We start from the raw sequence: 15,511 nt of genomic DNA on the forward strand, positions 1-15,511 counted from the left end.
ACCTGCAAAGAGTATGCTCCTCAATCAAGGGCCTGTTTGCTTGTTGTTGTTGGGGCACATTTGTTCCATGCATCATCACCCGTCAAATATTTGCGCCATGTGGTCTGTGGAAACAAACCTTCATAGCAATAATTAATGAACGTACAGCAACCCGCCAGTCAGACTGTAATTGTGTGATGACATACCAGAACATGCCATGGAATCCGAGGTTGCATCACGTTACAAACCTCTTGTAACCTCATACATTGTTTTCGGAGGTTTATGATATTCGTCCAGTGGTATGTGTGACCTCTGCTCATCAGCATGTAAATCAATGAATATCGTCTTACACTTTTAGCAATATTCCAGAAATGCTAGAACTGGGGGTGACAGAAATGGTCTTTGTGTCTGATCTGTTTACATTGTACCCTTATGAAGAATTACACCCTAGTCTTGAGCGTGATGATTTACTCTATTTTGTATTTATTTTCCCACGATATCATGGTACACACGTGTGCTCACATACTAAATACAATTTTACAAACAATGCTATGGCCCGTTTCACCTCTCGTACCAAAAATCATTTTTCATTTATGAAATAGCTTGTCCTGCATGAAAACAGGTTAGTAATTCTTGTAGTCAATTACTGTTTTCCATGCACTGTGTTCGATTCGGCCACCGAATGGGAGTAGACGATTTTGACGTGATGCTGGTGGAAAATATTATCACTGTGTAGCGTCTCACTCACATCTAGGCCTATGTCTCCAGATATTGGTATAGAGGTGATATTTGGAATGTGTAATAAACGTAACTGTTATGAAATAATTTGCTTTTCGTGGTGAGGCCGGGGTGGTGGTGGTGGGTGCATGCTCAGTGCCTACCTTAAAAGAAGCCTGGGTTGTGGAACTGCATCTGAAGGACGTTTCTACTTTTGATTTACAAATAGCTGTGAAGTCTCGAGAAACATGCTGCACGTGCGAACCTGACGTGGCTCGTTTTTGGATCCGTATGTATACACAAGCAGGGTGAGGTGGTTCAACCCGTATTTGTTTTTTGATCGACATTCGATATATTATCACAAATATTTCTGTATATGCTTGTGTTGTTTCCTCAGCTTTCTACTGCAGATGGACCACACCTCCCCTCCAGACATGCATATGCATAGTAACGAATAAACAGAGACACAGTAGCAGGACCTCAAGTTTAGAGCTGTATGAAACTTGACCATCCTCACGTCCCGTCATATTTTCTCCCACAGAGCGTACTTGTGTCTGGAATGGGCGGGAGGAGAGTGGCTGGGTTGATATCAGTAATTACTATGTATGGTGCATAAAAAGGACTAATACAGACTCTAATCTCAGATGTACTCGTTTGTTGTGGTTTGACGCCATAGTCTGCAATTCCCAGCTACTCGAGTACCGAGTGTGCACCAGGCAATCCAGTGATTGATATCATGAGTATTGATATGTGCAAATGACAAGCATCAACCAAGGTAAAGATCTTTAAGACACTATCCCGTAATGGCTTGCTGAAGAGATGATCTGCACGGGTCATTTGGCTGAACATTAAATTGTGCATAATGTATAACCACATACATACGCAAACAATTATTTTACGCATACTGATGCATGTTGAAATGTCACTGTGATAAAACTATGTGATGTAATTAACGATTGTATTCAAAGATTAGCTAAGCTAACAAGCCAACGCAGACACGTACTTAGGAGAGACCTCACGCCCCATAACCACTAAGACAAAAGGAGACAAGACCTATGGAGACAGTCTGACATGAAATCTGCTCTTTCGGAACATCTCATGAATAATCCCCGCCACCATATTTCCTGGCAAAAAACCAAGATTCTACACACCGACATCAATCACCGCCAAAAGAGGAAACTTCAAGAAAGCATCGAAATCCAGAGAAAAAAGCCAGTCATGAACCGGGACCAAGGCATTTACCTTCCCAGTGTACACTCTATTGTCCTATAATTGTCAGCTTTGTCTTACATTATTTTGTTATCATTGTACATTAATCTCATCTTATTGGTTTCCATTATGGTGTTTACTTTGACCATCAACGCACCCCGTTCCCTCTCTTGGCTTTGTCCTTATGATACAGTGTGTTTTCTTTGTACATAAACCCGGTGTTATTGACTTTGTAATTATATTGTTATCTTTGTATATTATTGAAATTATATTGTTATCATCTTTGTGTATTATTGTAATTATATTGTTATCTTTGTATATTATTGTAAATATGTTGTTATCTTTGCACATTATTGTAATTATGTTGTCATATTTGCCTGATGAAGGAGCAAGAGTTACCTCTGAAACGTCGTTTAAAGAATGAAAAGTGTGTTATCCACAACACGTGTCATGTGTTCAAGTCAACTGATATAAAACTAGATTTTGCAAAATATTCCATCCTGTTTCAAGGTCTGTTTTCACCTGAACTGGTGTATTGTGAAACAAGTTTGCAACATTGAAAAGATTATTGTCATGAGGTCAATAAATGATAACACTCGATGAAAATGGGCCAATTAACAAAATTTTATACCAAAACGCAGCTTTTCACATGCACGATATTTGCACATGCTTTTCATGAGTTAGACGCATGATCATCTGCATAAGGTTTGAAGTTGCAATTATATATATCGAAGATGAATTTCTCTACTACCATGGGGGAACCAATACTGATATAATCCAGTGAAGAGGTAGTAAAGTTAATGTGCTGACGTATTCTATCTGTGCAAAATGAACTTGACCAAACGTCAGTTGTAGTCAGTACTGGGAAAATGACTAGTCGATAGCTTCATAGGTCACCCTTGCGCCTGCCATGCTATCACTGGAAGTGTAATGTGGCATGAATGTGTTGTATTGTAGATTTAATGAAGTCTCCCGTTGTGAAGTCGTTGAATGCGGAATGCACACACTTCCAAGAAGAAGATAAACATACTATGTTGGAAAATCAGAGGTATATGGGAGTAAGCCTCTGAGGAGGTACAATGCAAGGGTAATTATACTGGACAAAATAAGTTAGGGATATTGGAATCGTTATGACTGACATTTCATCAGTATGCCAATGAAGAAAAGCATCATCATTCATAAATTCGAAATTTACAAATATCCCTGACTATTTTTGTCCAGTACATTAGAGCAATAGAAACAATGAGAGTATTATTCACCCACCAACAATAGTCAAACATGCATCTAGGGCTACTCAGGGCATGATCATCACTAGGGGTGGAAACTGAAGAGAAGTTTCCTAATGCGACATATTGCGATGTTGAAGTCTATATTGCGATATATGTTGCAGAACTGCATGAAGTAATTTTTAAACAACAAACTACTTATAATCATGTTAATGTTTGATTTATAGGACAAAAACACAGCAAAATCACAATGCTTGATCAGTTTTGATCACGACAAAAATATCATAAAACTGTAAATAATATTTGGCACAAATGAAACATGGAAATCTCCGGATGTTACGAAGTTTTCCGAACGCAAGGTAAAATACCGGTTGTCGGTGAGTAAATCTCAATGTGTGTTGTTTTGATGTCTGAAACGGCAAATAGCGGTAAAGCGGTTATGTTGCACAGCCCAACAATAATCACACACAATGCTGGTCCCCTGGTCACTTGAGTTGTAATGTGTTATGAGAGACAATAGCCAGCTAGCTCCTTGTATGCACACGAGAATATGCTGCTAGAGTGTTCAAGGTTAATGAGCACTTTCTGTGATATTCTATCAAATGTAAAAGCATGGAAATCTGTAGCACTTCGTCTAAACATAGCGTATATATACATAGACATACATGAGATGGACATGCCTTACATCCTTTAGTCCTTGTAAAGCTGAAGGTGTTGCACAGGAAGTTGATGTAGCTGTTGTCGCAGTGGGTGAATCTAGGTGAATCTAGGTGAATGCGTGTTCCCTATATCGTGTACATATACAGGCATGGCGGATCTATTATGACGTTAATGCTTGATGATGGAAACGTTACCACACCGATCTGTAGTCACTGAAGTTACAGCTGACCAATGTCCAGCAAAATTGTTTTCATATTTCATATAATCAGCAGTATCATTGCTAAATCAGCCCAACCTGTGATCAGCAGTATGACTGTTATACCATATGGACATGTCGTCAGCAGTGCTATAGTTAAACCACACCAACATGTTATCAATATGACTGCTATACCATGTGGACATGTCGTCAAAAGTACTATAGTTAAACCACACCAACATGTTATCAATATGACTGTTATACCATGTGGACATGTCGTCAGCAGTGCTATAGTTAAACCACACCAACATGTTATCAATATGACTGCTATACCATGTGGACATGTCGTCAGCAGTACTATAGTTAAACCACACCAACATGTTATCAATATGACTGTTATACCATGTGGACATGTCGTCAGCAGTGCTATAGTTAAACCACACCAACATGTTATCAATATGACTGCTATACCATGTGGACATGTCGTCAGCAGTACTATAGTTAAACCACACCAACATGTTATCAATATGACTGTTATACCATGTCGACATGTCGTCAGCAGTGCTATAGTTAAACCACACCAACATGTTATCAATATGACTGCTATACCATGTGGACATGTCGTCAGCAGTACTATAGTTAAACCACACCAACATGTTATCAATATGACTGTTATACCATGTGGACATGTCGTCAGCAGTACTATAGTTAAACCACACCAACATGTTATCAATATGACTGTTATACCATGTGGACATGTCGTCAGCAGTACTATAGTTAAACCACACCAACATGTTATCAATATGACTGTTATGCCATGTGGACATGTCGTCAGCAGTGCTATAGTTAAACCACACCAACATGTTATCAATATGACTGTTATACCATGTCGACATGTCGTCAGCAGTACTATAGTTAAACCACACCAACATGTTATCAATATGACTGTTATACCATGTCGACATGTCGTCAGCAGTACTATAGTTAAACCACACCAACATGTTATCAATATGACTGTTATACCATGTGGACATGTCGTCAGCAGTGCTATAGTTAAACCACACCAACATGTTATCAATATGACTGTTATACCATGTGGACATGTCGTCAGCAGTACTATAGTTAAACCACACCAACATGTTATCAATATGACTGCTATACCATGTGGACATGTCGTCAGCAGTACTATAGTTAAACCACACCAACATGTTATCAATATGACTGCTATACCATGTGGACATGTCGTCAAAAGTACTATAGTTAAACCACACCAACATGTTATCAATATGACTGTTATACCATGTGGACATGTCGTCAGCAGTGCTATAGTTAAACCACACCAACATGTTATCAATATGACTGCTATACCATGTGGACATGTCGTCAGCAGTACTATAGTTAAACCACACCAACATGTTATCAATATGACTGTTATACCATGTGGACATGTCGTCAGCAGTACTATAGTTAAACCACACCAACATGTTATCAATATGACTGTTATACCATGTGGACATGTCGTCAGCAGTACTATAGTTAAACCATACCAACATGTTATCAATATGACTGTTATACCATGTGGACATGTCGTCAGCAGTACTATAGTTAAACCACACCAACATGTTATCAATATGACTGTTACACATGTGGACATGTCGTCAGCAGTACTATAGTTAAACCACACCAACATGTTATCAATATGACTGTTATACCATGTGGACATGTCGTCAGCAGTGCTATAGTTAAACCACACCAACATGTTATCAATATGACTGTTATACCATGTGGACATGTCGTCAGCAGTACTATAGTTAAACCATACCAACATGTTATCAATATGACTGTTATACCATGTCGACATGTCGTCAGCAGTACTATAGTTAAACCATACCAACATGTTATCAATATGACTGTTATACCATGTGGACATGTCGTCACAGATACGTGGTCAGTCCAGTCCAGTCCAGTCCCGTCCCGTCCCGTCCCGTCCCGTCCCGTCCCGTCCCGTCCCGTCCCGTCCCGTCCCGTCAGTCAGTCAGTCAGTCCTGATTTGGAATATGCAAACTGTATAACGACAAGGCACACCGGAGAAGGGTTTGACACATTGAATCCATGTGGGAAATCCAACGGGTCTTCACCGTGAAGAGGAACGCTTCAATTCACTCAGCAGCAGTTACAGCAGACGAGTTTTAACGAAGTGAAAGAAACGACACATTATATACTGAACAGCTGAAGAAACGCAAGTTTTGAAAACAAAATGATATCAATGACATATAAAAATAAGCGTTCTTGTTTATGTCCATTTAAAAACTTGACCAAAACAATGTTGCGTTTCTTTTACTGTTGAATATAATTCTTTATAGGTACATCATTGGCCGAGACAACAACAACAACAACAACAACAACAAAAAAGAAACACCAAAACAGTTCGTTATATCAGTTCGTTTTAGAGGTACTTCACTGCAAACGACCCTGTCTTCCAAGAGATGCAGGTGTTTATTCATGTTAGTTTATAATATATTAAATGTACGTGGGCCTTTGCTCCAAACAAAGGGCGTGAATTAATGAAATAATCATTCTGGTTTTCACAGATGATATTCACAGATCATTGATGCAATCTTACACTTCATAAGCTTTCAGTCTCAGGAGTGCCACAGAAAACACGCAATGGAGACGTGCAAGGTGAAGAGCTGGGTACTGGTTTAATTTTGACGACTTCCGGACCATGTTCATCTGGTCTAGTCATCATGCCTACGTATGTTGGACTAAATATCTCTTGATAGATTGATGGAGATAATTTGGTAAAATAGTCTTAATTGATCTATGAGACATACGTTATCATGGAATGAAAAAGCTTGCCTAAAATTAAAATGTAAACACAAGTTCACTGCACGCGACCGCTAAATATGATGCTGTCTATAACATCTGCATCACCATGGAAACGCCAGGTATCACTTTGGTTGCAAAGTGAAAGGAAACTATTTGTCAAAAGACGTTTTTTCTTTAAAGTGTTTGTTTATGGAATGCAAAACATATTCATATTCATCATATTCAAAAGTTATTTCACGGTGCGCTTGCATCCTCTTACAAGAAGTCAGTACACGCTCATTCCCCTCATTAATATGAACAGAGCTTAACGAAGGCAAATTCTTCACCTAACTCATTTGAACGTCGAACATTAAAACGGTTCCCCTAAGCTGATATAGATAATAAAATTCTCCTCGAGATGATCAGGTCGTTGAGGCTTAATTATCTTCCAAAGCATGCCAAAATAAGGCCTCATATATGAGGTATTGGCCATACCACTGCGCTGCACGCTCCCGAACCCAGTCACCCCACGACGCGGACATCCTAACTCCTCGCACTTCCTAATCTCCTCACAGCAGGCAAGGACGAATTGTAGGACTCGCTTCCTCTTTCAATCAACATAGTTAAATCATTACCCTGTTTGATTCTCTACATGTGTAAGCATTTCACAGTAAGGCAATAAATTGTAAAAAATACTAAACCGCAAATATTTGCTCAACGGAAACTGTAACGTGGCAAATCTCAGCGTAACGTAGCAGTCCTGTAGTTCTTAGGAGGACTAGTGTAGGCGATACACATATTGTGCTAAAAGTATATTGATAGCACGCTGTTACGATTCCCGTATACTGGTGGACTTGGACCGTTCTGGTAAATCATTGGAAACCGTAGTACACTTGCATGTATATGTCTGACCATTCAATGCACCACTGGCAAATTCAGCCTGTGTATGTGTTGCAGAACCAAAGGTTGATGTGATTGATACTGTTTCAGTCATGTCTGGGTTTGGTTCCTTCGAACACCAGCAGAACCCGGTCATTTTTAATTCACCCCAAATTTAAAGTTAAAAACGAAGTTTTTGTTGTTGTTTTTTTTTTGTTTGTTTTTTGTTTGTTTTTTGGGGTTTTTTTTGTTTGTTTTGTTTTTTCTTCTTTTTTTTTTTTGGGGGGGGGGTTGCTTATTTTATGATTCAATAACTTTGTAAGTGGCCAGTAGCTGTGTACCCCATTTTGACATCCATGACATATTATAAACACAGTGGACAATATTCATCCGACACAAATGACCTTGTATGTCTTGTCGCATAAACTACCTCGTGGATACTAGCTGGATCAAAGAGTCAGTCGTTTCGTACATAAATAAACTAAGAAACAAAGCGAACATTGTAACATAAACAAATGAATTGCTTGTGAAAACGTGGGCACTGTGATCATGAAAGCAGCAGATACGTTGTTGGAATGAGAGAACACAGATGGGCAGTCATTGGGTGACACGTTGAAAGGCGCCTCAATTATTGCTATGCACATGAGAATATAGCACGAAAACAGGTGACATGCACTGTGTTCCATGAAAGAGGGACTTGCATGTGGCTGTCGGAAACATGGCACTGTTAGGAACACGCTATGTGCATAAAATTCTAAAATGTGGAGTGAAAAACATCGATGGACTTACCTCGAGACTCATGTCAGGTTTAGTCAGCCATGATCAGCTGATGGAGGTAAACAGTGCGATGTGGCGCCTGATTGGTGCTTGCCACTTCCGGGATAGGGAATGCCTGCGGGTGGGTGCAGGTTACAGTGAGAGTGATTACTCCAGCTGCGTGTTGATGTCAAGACTAGAAGGAGCCGAGTGGATGAAGGCTCTGAGGAAAAAAAAAAGAATTATACTGTAAACTATTGGTCTGTGTAGAGAAAATAAAATGGAATTATGCACCATTGGTGGGTGAAGAGCTGGCTACAGGCGGAATGTACTTAAGAAGCGTGAATGAGGTGGGCGCATGTGGATGAGTGGAGGCGATAGTACTACGTGACCATATATGGGAGATGAATGAAGTTGAGGCAGTGTGGCTGGACATGAGGGTGAGGGTTGGGTTGGGTTGGGTTGGGTTGGGTTGGTAGCCTGTGGTAGGTTTTGCTGGGTGTTGTTTGGTTTGTATCTGTTGGCTGCGAACAAGATGAAGAAGATGGTCCTGGCGCAAGGTTCTGGGTTTGTCGAAACTGTGGACGAAGGCGAAGGCGATTGGTGAATTGACGGTGTTTCCAGTGCTATTAATAGCGTAAGCAGTGGGAAGGTCGTGGGAAGGTCGTGGTATGGCGTCCAAAAGTGCCTTCAAGAAATCCCCAAAGGCTACGGATTACGGGAAGACCCGCATCGATGTCGATGGCTCTAGTCGGGGATGCCGATTTGGCGCGCTGGCCAAGAATTCTGACCACGACTTCAGACTGTGGAATTTTCGGACCCTAAGATGATCCAGGAAAGCGCAGTCACACATGGAATCGGTGGTAAACACGATAGCTTCCGGGTCAGAGTTCTTTAAATATGCATCCAACCCCAAAACTAATGAAAATATTTTTTTTTGTTTTTGTTCTTCACGATGACGTAATCTGTTCTTTTCATCAACCACAACCAAGGACCATTCATGAGAGTGAATGAAACTTTAAACACACGAGGGGCATTAACTCAGTGTAATTAAGAAATGCCAGTGTATACTTTAATAAAATTAGACAAACTACTGTAATATGAGTGGTGTTTTGGATTAAATGTGAATGTGACAACGTGAAGGCATTATAGAAGTCCCGTTCGGCTAATCATGGTGACAGGGAAAGTACGACTCCTGATTGGAAGAGCGCGAAATTAAGCTTGTCAAACCATCTCTAAGTTGGCGGGAACAAAAGAACCACCATACCCAGGTACAGGGTCCTGAAAAGCATACATGGCGACTGTTGCTTTGCGTGTTGTGACAGGTGTAAGTTTGAGGACGAAGTATAGCTGCAAGCTGTCGCTGAGGCCAAGGAGATACGACCCATGTGCATATACTGTATATTTACGTCATACATGGCCAGTATTTACCACAGACTTTACAACACAGGCTCATTTACTAGGACATGTGGAAAGCCTATTGTGGAGACGGGTGGAGTTTGAATTTGGATAAGAAATAGATAAAAAAAATAAATACAGGAGCTGTCCGACGTGGTGTGCTGACCTACACCTGAACCTGAACTTGTCTACTCCACGGAACGATGGTATTGCTCCATAGCAGGTGCTTTGGTTGACTCACAAACTTATTGAAGCGGACCATGAATGAGGGGAAAATAGCCACACATTGCTGCATTGCTGCCTGGGTCCCGTATCCAAAGAAACATGCACACGCACGCACGCACGCACGCACGCACGCACGCACGCGCGCACGCACAACCGAGGTTTTCATTAGACATGCTTGTCGCATTATGCCCTCTTGCATAGATCGATGTTCAAGCTATGATCACTGGATTGCTTGATACAGACTCAAGTATTTACAGACCGGGCGGGCGGGCGGGCAGGCAGGTAGGCAGGCAGGCAGGGGGGTACATTCTTGGATGATCTAATGGTGTACATTGTTGGACATAATACGCACAGTGTCATGTGCATTGATACTTCACCTGCTATGTTTATTCTGTAAGGACTCGGAAACGTTAACTTGTTCATTTCAGCGCTTCAGTGTCAGCTTTATGCTGTATGATATGATATTAAGATATTTTTTTCTCGTTTTTTTTCGTAAGCTGAAATAACATTTACTTTTTATCTGCCCTTGGAGATGCTTAATGAAGTTGAGACATTGTTGCTGGCCTCCTACACTGTGTTAGGGGAGGGGAGGAATATACACTCATACACTACGTGCTGAAAGGCAGTAGGGCTGTTTGACCCGAGTAATGTTACTTAGTGTTGTACAGTGTGCAATTTGGGATATGTTATACATGATATTATAGCCATTTGAGCGTTATTCATGAACTGAAATTGTCTTCATATTTTACGTGAGCTCGCACTATCTTTCAGGATAAAGGTCTGATAAAGAAGGTGTGAAAGCAATATTGAAATGAACAATGTTGAAGGCGGGATAGACTCAGGAACTTTGGAACTTTCTGGTACCAGGAAATAATACACTGAGTCCAGGTCCACCCGGCCATGGCATGGCGTTATGATATGGCGTTATGATATGACGTGACGTGGCGTGGCGTGGCGTGGCGTGGCGTGGCGTGGCGTGGCGTGGCGTGGCGTGGCGTGGTTGTAAATACTAATACGTAACGCTTATAAAGGCAGACGCAAGCCACATGGAGTGTAAAAACTTAGCATTTACACACTGCCGTGACCTGTTATAGCCAGACATACAATATCGAAATAGAGATCTTGGGTGGTGATTTTGAGATTAAAATTGATAAGGTAAAAGTTGTTTCTTACAAGGAATGCTACATACACATATCTACCAGGAGAGCGTTGAGTATTTATATTTTCTGATGAAAATAACGTGTGTGTTCGGCAGATCCGAATCTGGTTGACTGGATCTAGTATTACATTACCCCCTCTAGGTTAACAGAGCCAGTGTTAACTAACTGAAGCGGCCTACAAATATCTAAAAAACAGCCGTTCACTGAAACTCATGCTGGCGCCGTGCCTTCAAGTCTGATCCAAATTAAGTGGTAATTTCCTTTTACGTAAACTATACTCATCACCGTGTTTACATCAAGGTATAGACGTACTTCCTCTGTGGTATAGTATATCTGTAAAGCAGTTTTTTAAGCATGTCTTGAGCGTTTCGAACCCAAGACGTTCAGGATGGGATTCACATGCTTGCTATAAAAGGCGACTATGCTTGTCGTCAGAGGTGAGGGTGGTCAGGATAACTGACTTGGTTGACACATGTCATCGGTTCCCAGTTGTGCAGATCGACGATCATGTTGTTGGTCACTGGATTGTCTGGTCCACACTCTAATATTTACAGATTGTCGCCATATAGCTGGAAGATTACGGTGCGGCGTAAAGCTAAACTCAATCAATGAATCAATCAATCAATGAATCAGGACGCGCTTCTATGTACGTCAGTCAATTTCACAAAGAGTGCACAATATTCATAATCATGTTTAAATTGGTGTTGAATGGCGAAACATGTGGCGTATTATGATTTATTTTGGCTCTGCCCTCAAATGAAGAATTTGTTTTATCAAACCTTTCTGACCAGTGGTAAAATGTTGCTGCCGATATGTGCAGGGAATGATATGACAAATAGGGCCATTGTTGTGAAGGAGCTACACGTGTGGTTAGCATTATTCCAGCAAATCTCACGGCGGGGAACGCTGGGAATGGCTTTAACCATGTTGACAATGGAAACCCGGCATTTTCCTCAACCTTCACAAGCCAGCTGTATCCTGACATGGGCAATGCAACATGCTGTGCTGTGCTGTGATGTGCTGTGCTGTGCTGTGCTGTATAAATGTTATAGTACATATATATTCTTTGATTATTAGGTTTTTTTAATTCAAGCTTTTGGGAATCATTCAATCATTCAGTGATCTCATGTGAATATCTACACTAATTCCAATAAAGAAATAGACTGTGCATAGGACTTGCTTTCTCCACATACAATGAAAAATGGGACACTGTAGTGTAGTGCTAAATGTTTTAGTGTCTCTCCATTTTTTTCCCATCCCATGACCAATTCAGTTCTCCTCTTTTCAGCCAGAGAACCGAGCGGATATTTAAGTCAATATATTAAGTCATTTGAAGTCTTCATCTTGATAGCTTGGACGGACAGCAGACGAGTGGAAACCTGACGTCATTACGTCTGTACCTGAACGAGCAGGCCTTGGTCCTGGGACTTCAAACAGAGGCGCGTTATGTGCACAAACTTCAGTCAACCTGTACAGATACACTGTCCACCTTTGACGGCGTTTTGCTGTCTGTTCAACTATCAACCATTCTCTCACGCACTTGGTGATTCTAATGTACTCTGTGGCTGGGTATTTTTCGTAAACATCAATTGATTGTATGCATACGACAATAAGAAATGCAAAAAGATTCCAAACATGTTATGTTGTAACTAGTGAACACAAAAGCAACTACATTATGTTTATTCAGGATCTAACCTATTTCAAAATGCATTTGCGGGGTCACTGTGAAGTTGCTTAAATTGTTTTCCAGAGTATATCCCGCTATAACATGTTTTCACGATTCATGTATTAGTGTTTGGTTTGGAATATTTGCTACACTTTCTAATACAGACCATGTTTCTGTACATATTGTTAATCGTCAGTACCTGACACACTACACAACAGACGTGTATTCATCATAGCATTACTTATTTTCACAGGCGAGTGATAAGAACGGAACTAGTGTAGTTTAAACATACGATATTTATAGTCCATCCGGACGATGCAAACACCATTGCAAGACACTAACAAACATTTGACCTTTTGTGGTACTTTGAGTATCAGCTAACATCGATTTGTATAGCCGTAATTTGAGTAATTAAATAACATTATCGTCTCTAACACATGACCTGCAAGGTAGGGCGGCCATCAGTGCACACGGGAAGGACAGCGCCCTCGTCATAATGGTGCGGTTAACTGCCTATGACATCTGGATGAGGTCACGGTGGGACGATTCCAGCATTAACCGGTATTTCTTGATGGAAAACAAGGCAGTCTTATTTTTTTGATTGATTGTATCTCTTTATAAAACGAATTAGTTAAGGAGTATGGACAATGCGACGCATTGCTGGAAGAAATAGTCGAAGTGGTTTTATTGTGGAACGCCCTAACACTACCTGGAATGGTTAATTCTATAATAATAACATGTCCGAAATACGACAGTACCGACACAGATTGACGAAAGGAAGATATTAACGTGTAATTCAATATATGCACATGCACAAAAGTTAGGGGCCACCCACTATTTCTGTGATCTGCTGCTTTGGATACTCAGTGGTTACTATCATCACTATCAGATCTATGCCTGTTCATGACATCATTGGTTTGGTTATGTTTGCCAACTAAACGGGAGATGACGCTGTGATGACGACCCATTTGCCTTGCAATGGCCCTACATGACATGCCAGCATTTTTTTCACGCCTATGACCTATGACCTATCACCTATCACCTGACATCTCTGAGCGGTGGTCAACTTTCTCCACACCATGACTGATTTCCTAACTCTAACGTGAAAGGAGAATCTGAGACCGGTGAAACCAAGAGTGTGAAACTTGATTTTCAAGATTGATTTTCAAGATTGATTTTGAAGATGTAGGTGTAGGTGTAGGTGTAGGTGTAGGTGTAGGTGTAGGTGTAGGTGAAGGTGAAGGTGAAGGTGAAGGTGAAGGTGTAGGTGTAGGTGAAGGTGTAGGTGTAGGTGAAGGTGAAGGTGTAGGTGTAGGTGAAGGTGAAGGTGTAGGTGAAGGTGCAGGTGCAGGTGTAGGTGGTGTAGGTGTAGGTGAAGGTGTAGGTGAAGGTGTAGGTGTAGGTGAAGGTGAAGGTGTAGGTGCAGGTGTAGGTGATGGTGTAGGTGTAGGTGTAGGTGTAGGTGTAGGTGAAGGTGAAGGTGTAGGTGTAGGTGTAGGTGAAGGTGTAGGTGTAGGTGAAGGTGAAGGTGTAGGTGAAGGTGCAGGTGATGGTGTAGGTGTAGGTGTAGGTGTAGGTGTAGGTGTAGGTGTAGGTGATGGTGTAGGTGTAGGTGTAGGTGTAGGTGTAGGTGTAGGTGAAGGTGAAGGTGTAGGTGTAGGTGTAGGTGAAGGTGTAGGTGAAGGTGAAGGTGTAGGTGAAGGTGCAGGTGCAGGTGGTGTAGGTGTAGGTGAAGGTGTAGGTGAAGGTGAAGGTGTAGGTGTAGGTGAAGGTGTAGGTGCAGGTGTAGGTGATGGTGTAGGTGTAGGTGTAGGTGTAGGTGTAGGTGATGGTGTAGGTGTAGGTGTAGGTGTAGGTGTAGGTGAAGGTGAAGGTGTAGGTGTAGGTGTAGGTGAAGGTGTAGGTGAAGGTGAAGGTGTAGGTGAAGGTGCAGGTGCAGGTGGTGTAGGTGTAGGTGAAGGTGTAGGTGAAGGTGAAGGTGTAGGTGTAGGTGAAGGTGCAGGTGCAGGTGGTGTAGGTGTAGGTGTAGGTGAAGGTGTAGGTGCAGGTGTAGGTGATGGTGTAGGTGTAGGTGTAGGTGTAGGTGTAGGTGAAGGTGTAGGTGTAGGTGATGGTGTAGGTGAAGGTGTAGGTGTAGGTGTAGGTGAAGGTGAAGGTGTAGGTGAAGGTGTAGGTGCAGGTGCAGGTGATGGTGTAGGTGTAGGTGTAGGTGTAGGTGTAGGTGAAGGTGTAGGTGTAGGTGATGGTGTAGGTGAAGGTGTAGGTGTAGGTGTAGGTGTAGGTGAAGGTGTAGGTGTAGGTGAAGGTGTAGGTGCAGGTGCAGGTGCAGGTGCAGGTGCAGGTGTAGGTGTAGATGTAGGTGTAGGGAAATGCAGCTGCACTTGCATAACGTTTCCCTTGTTATAATCTTAGGTTCAAGAATCTAGGGAAGGCTAATTCAGTCATAAACATTTATAGTTTATATTTCTGATCCTCTTCAGTGGTGAAATCAAGACACTGTAAAAATAGTGGCGCATAACTTTTGAGCAAGTGTACAAATTTCCAAAACGGCACAAGGTGCGTGCTGATGCCCCGCCCCGCCCCGCCGTATAGGACTCAAACGATAAACGTCTTTCTTTCTACAGCTGACACG

The 15,511-nt window shown here is 41.6% G+C and overlaps 1 protein-coding gene across 1 annotated transcript; it reads right to left on the reverse strand.

Moving 5' to 3' along the window:
* Positions 1–8,598: 8,598 nt before the first annotated feature.
* LOC137280955 (cell surface glycoprotein 1-like) lies at positions 8,599–15,266 on the reverse strand. Its single transcript, XM_067812132.1, has 3 exons — positions 14,065–15,266; positions 8,927–9,046; positions 8,599–8,653 (listed from the first exon to the last, which is right to left on the reverse strand). The coding sequence occupies exons 1-3, from the start codon at positions 15,264–15,266 to the stop codon at positions 8,599–8,601; spliced, it is 1,377 nt and encodes a 458-aa protein (XP_067668233.1).
* Positions 15,267–15,511: the final 245 nt, after the last annotated feature.

The sequence above is a fragment of the Haliotis asinina genome, chromosome 4 (assembly GCF_037392515.1).
Source record: "Haliotis asinina isolate JCU_RB_2024 chromosome 4, JCU_Hal_asi_v2, whole genome shotgun sequence".
NCBI classification, from domain to species: Eukaryota; Metazoa; Mollusca; class Gastropoda; order Lepetellida; family Haliotidae; genus Haliotis; species Haliotis asinina.

What these genes read in the sequence shown, in the direction of transcription:
- LOC137280955 (XM_067812132.1), bottom strand. Translation starts at nt 15,266, where the DNA reads ATGCAAGTGCAGCTGCATTTCCCTACACCTACATCTACACCTACACCT. An exon ending in ACACCTACACCTACACCTAC is followed by an intron (nt 9,047 to 14,064) that starts ATCTTCAAAATC and finishes AGCACTGGAAAC; the next exon opens with ACCGTCAATTCACCAATCGC. An exon ending in TACAAACCAAACAACACCCA is followed by an intron (nt 8,654 to 8,926) that starts GCAAAACCTACC and finishes TTTTTTCCTCAG; the next exon opens with AGCCTTCATCCACTCGGCTC.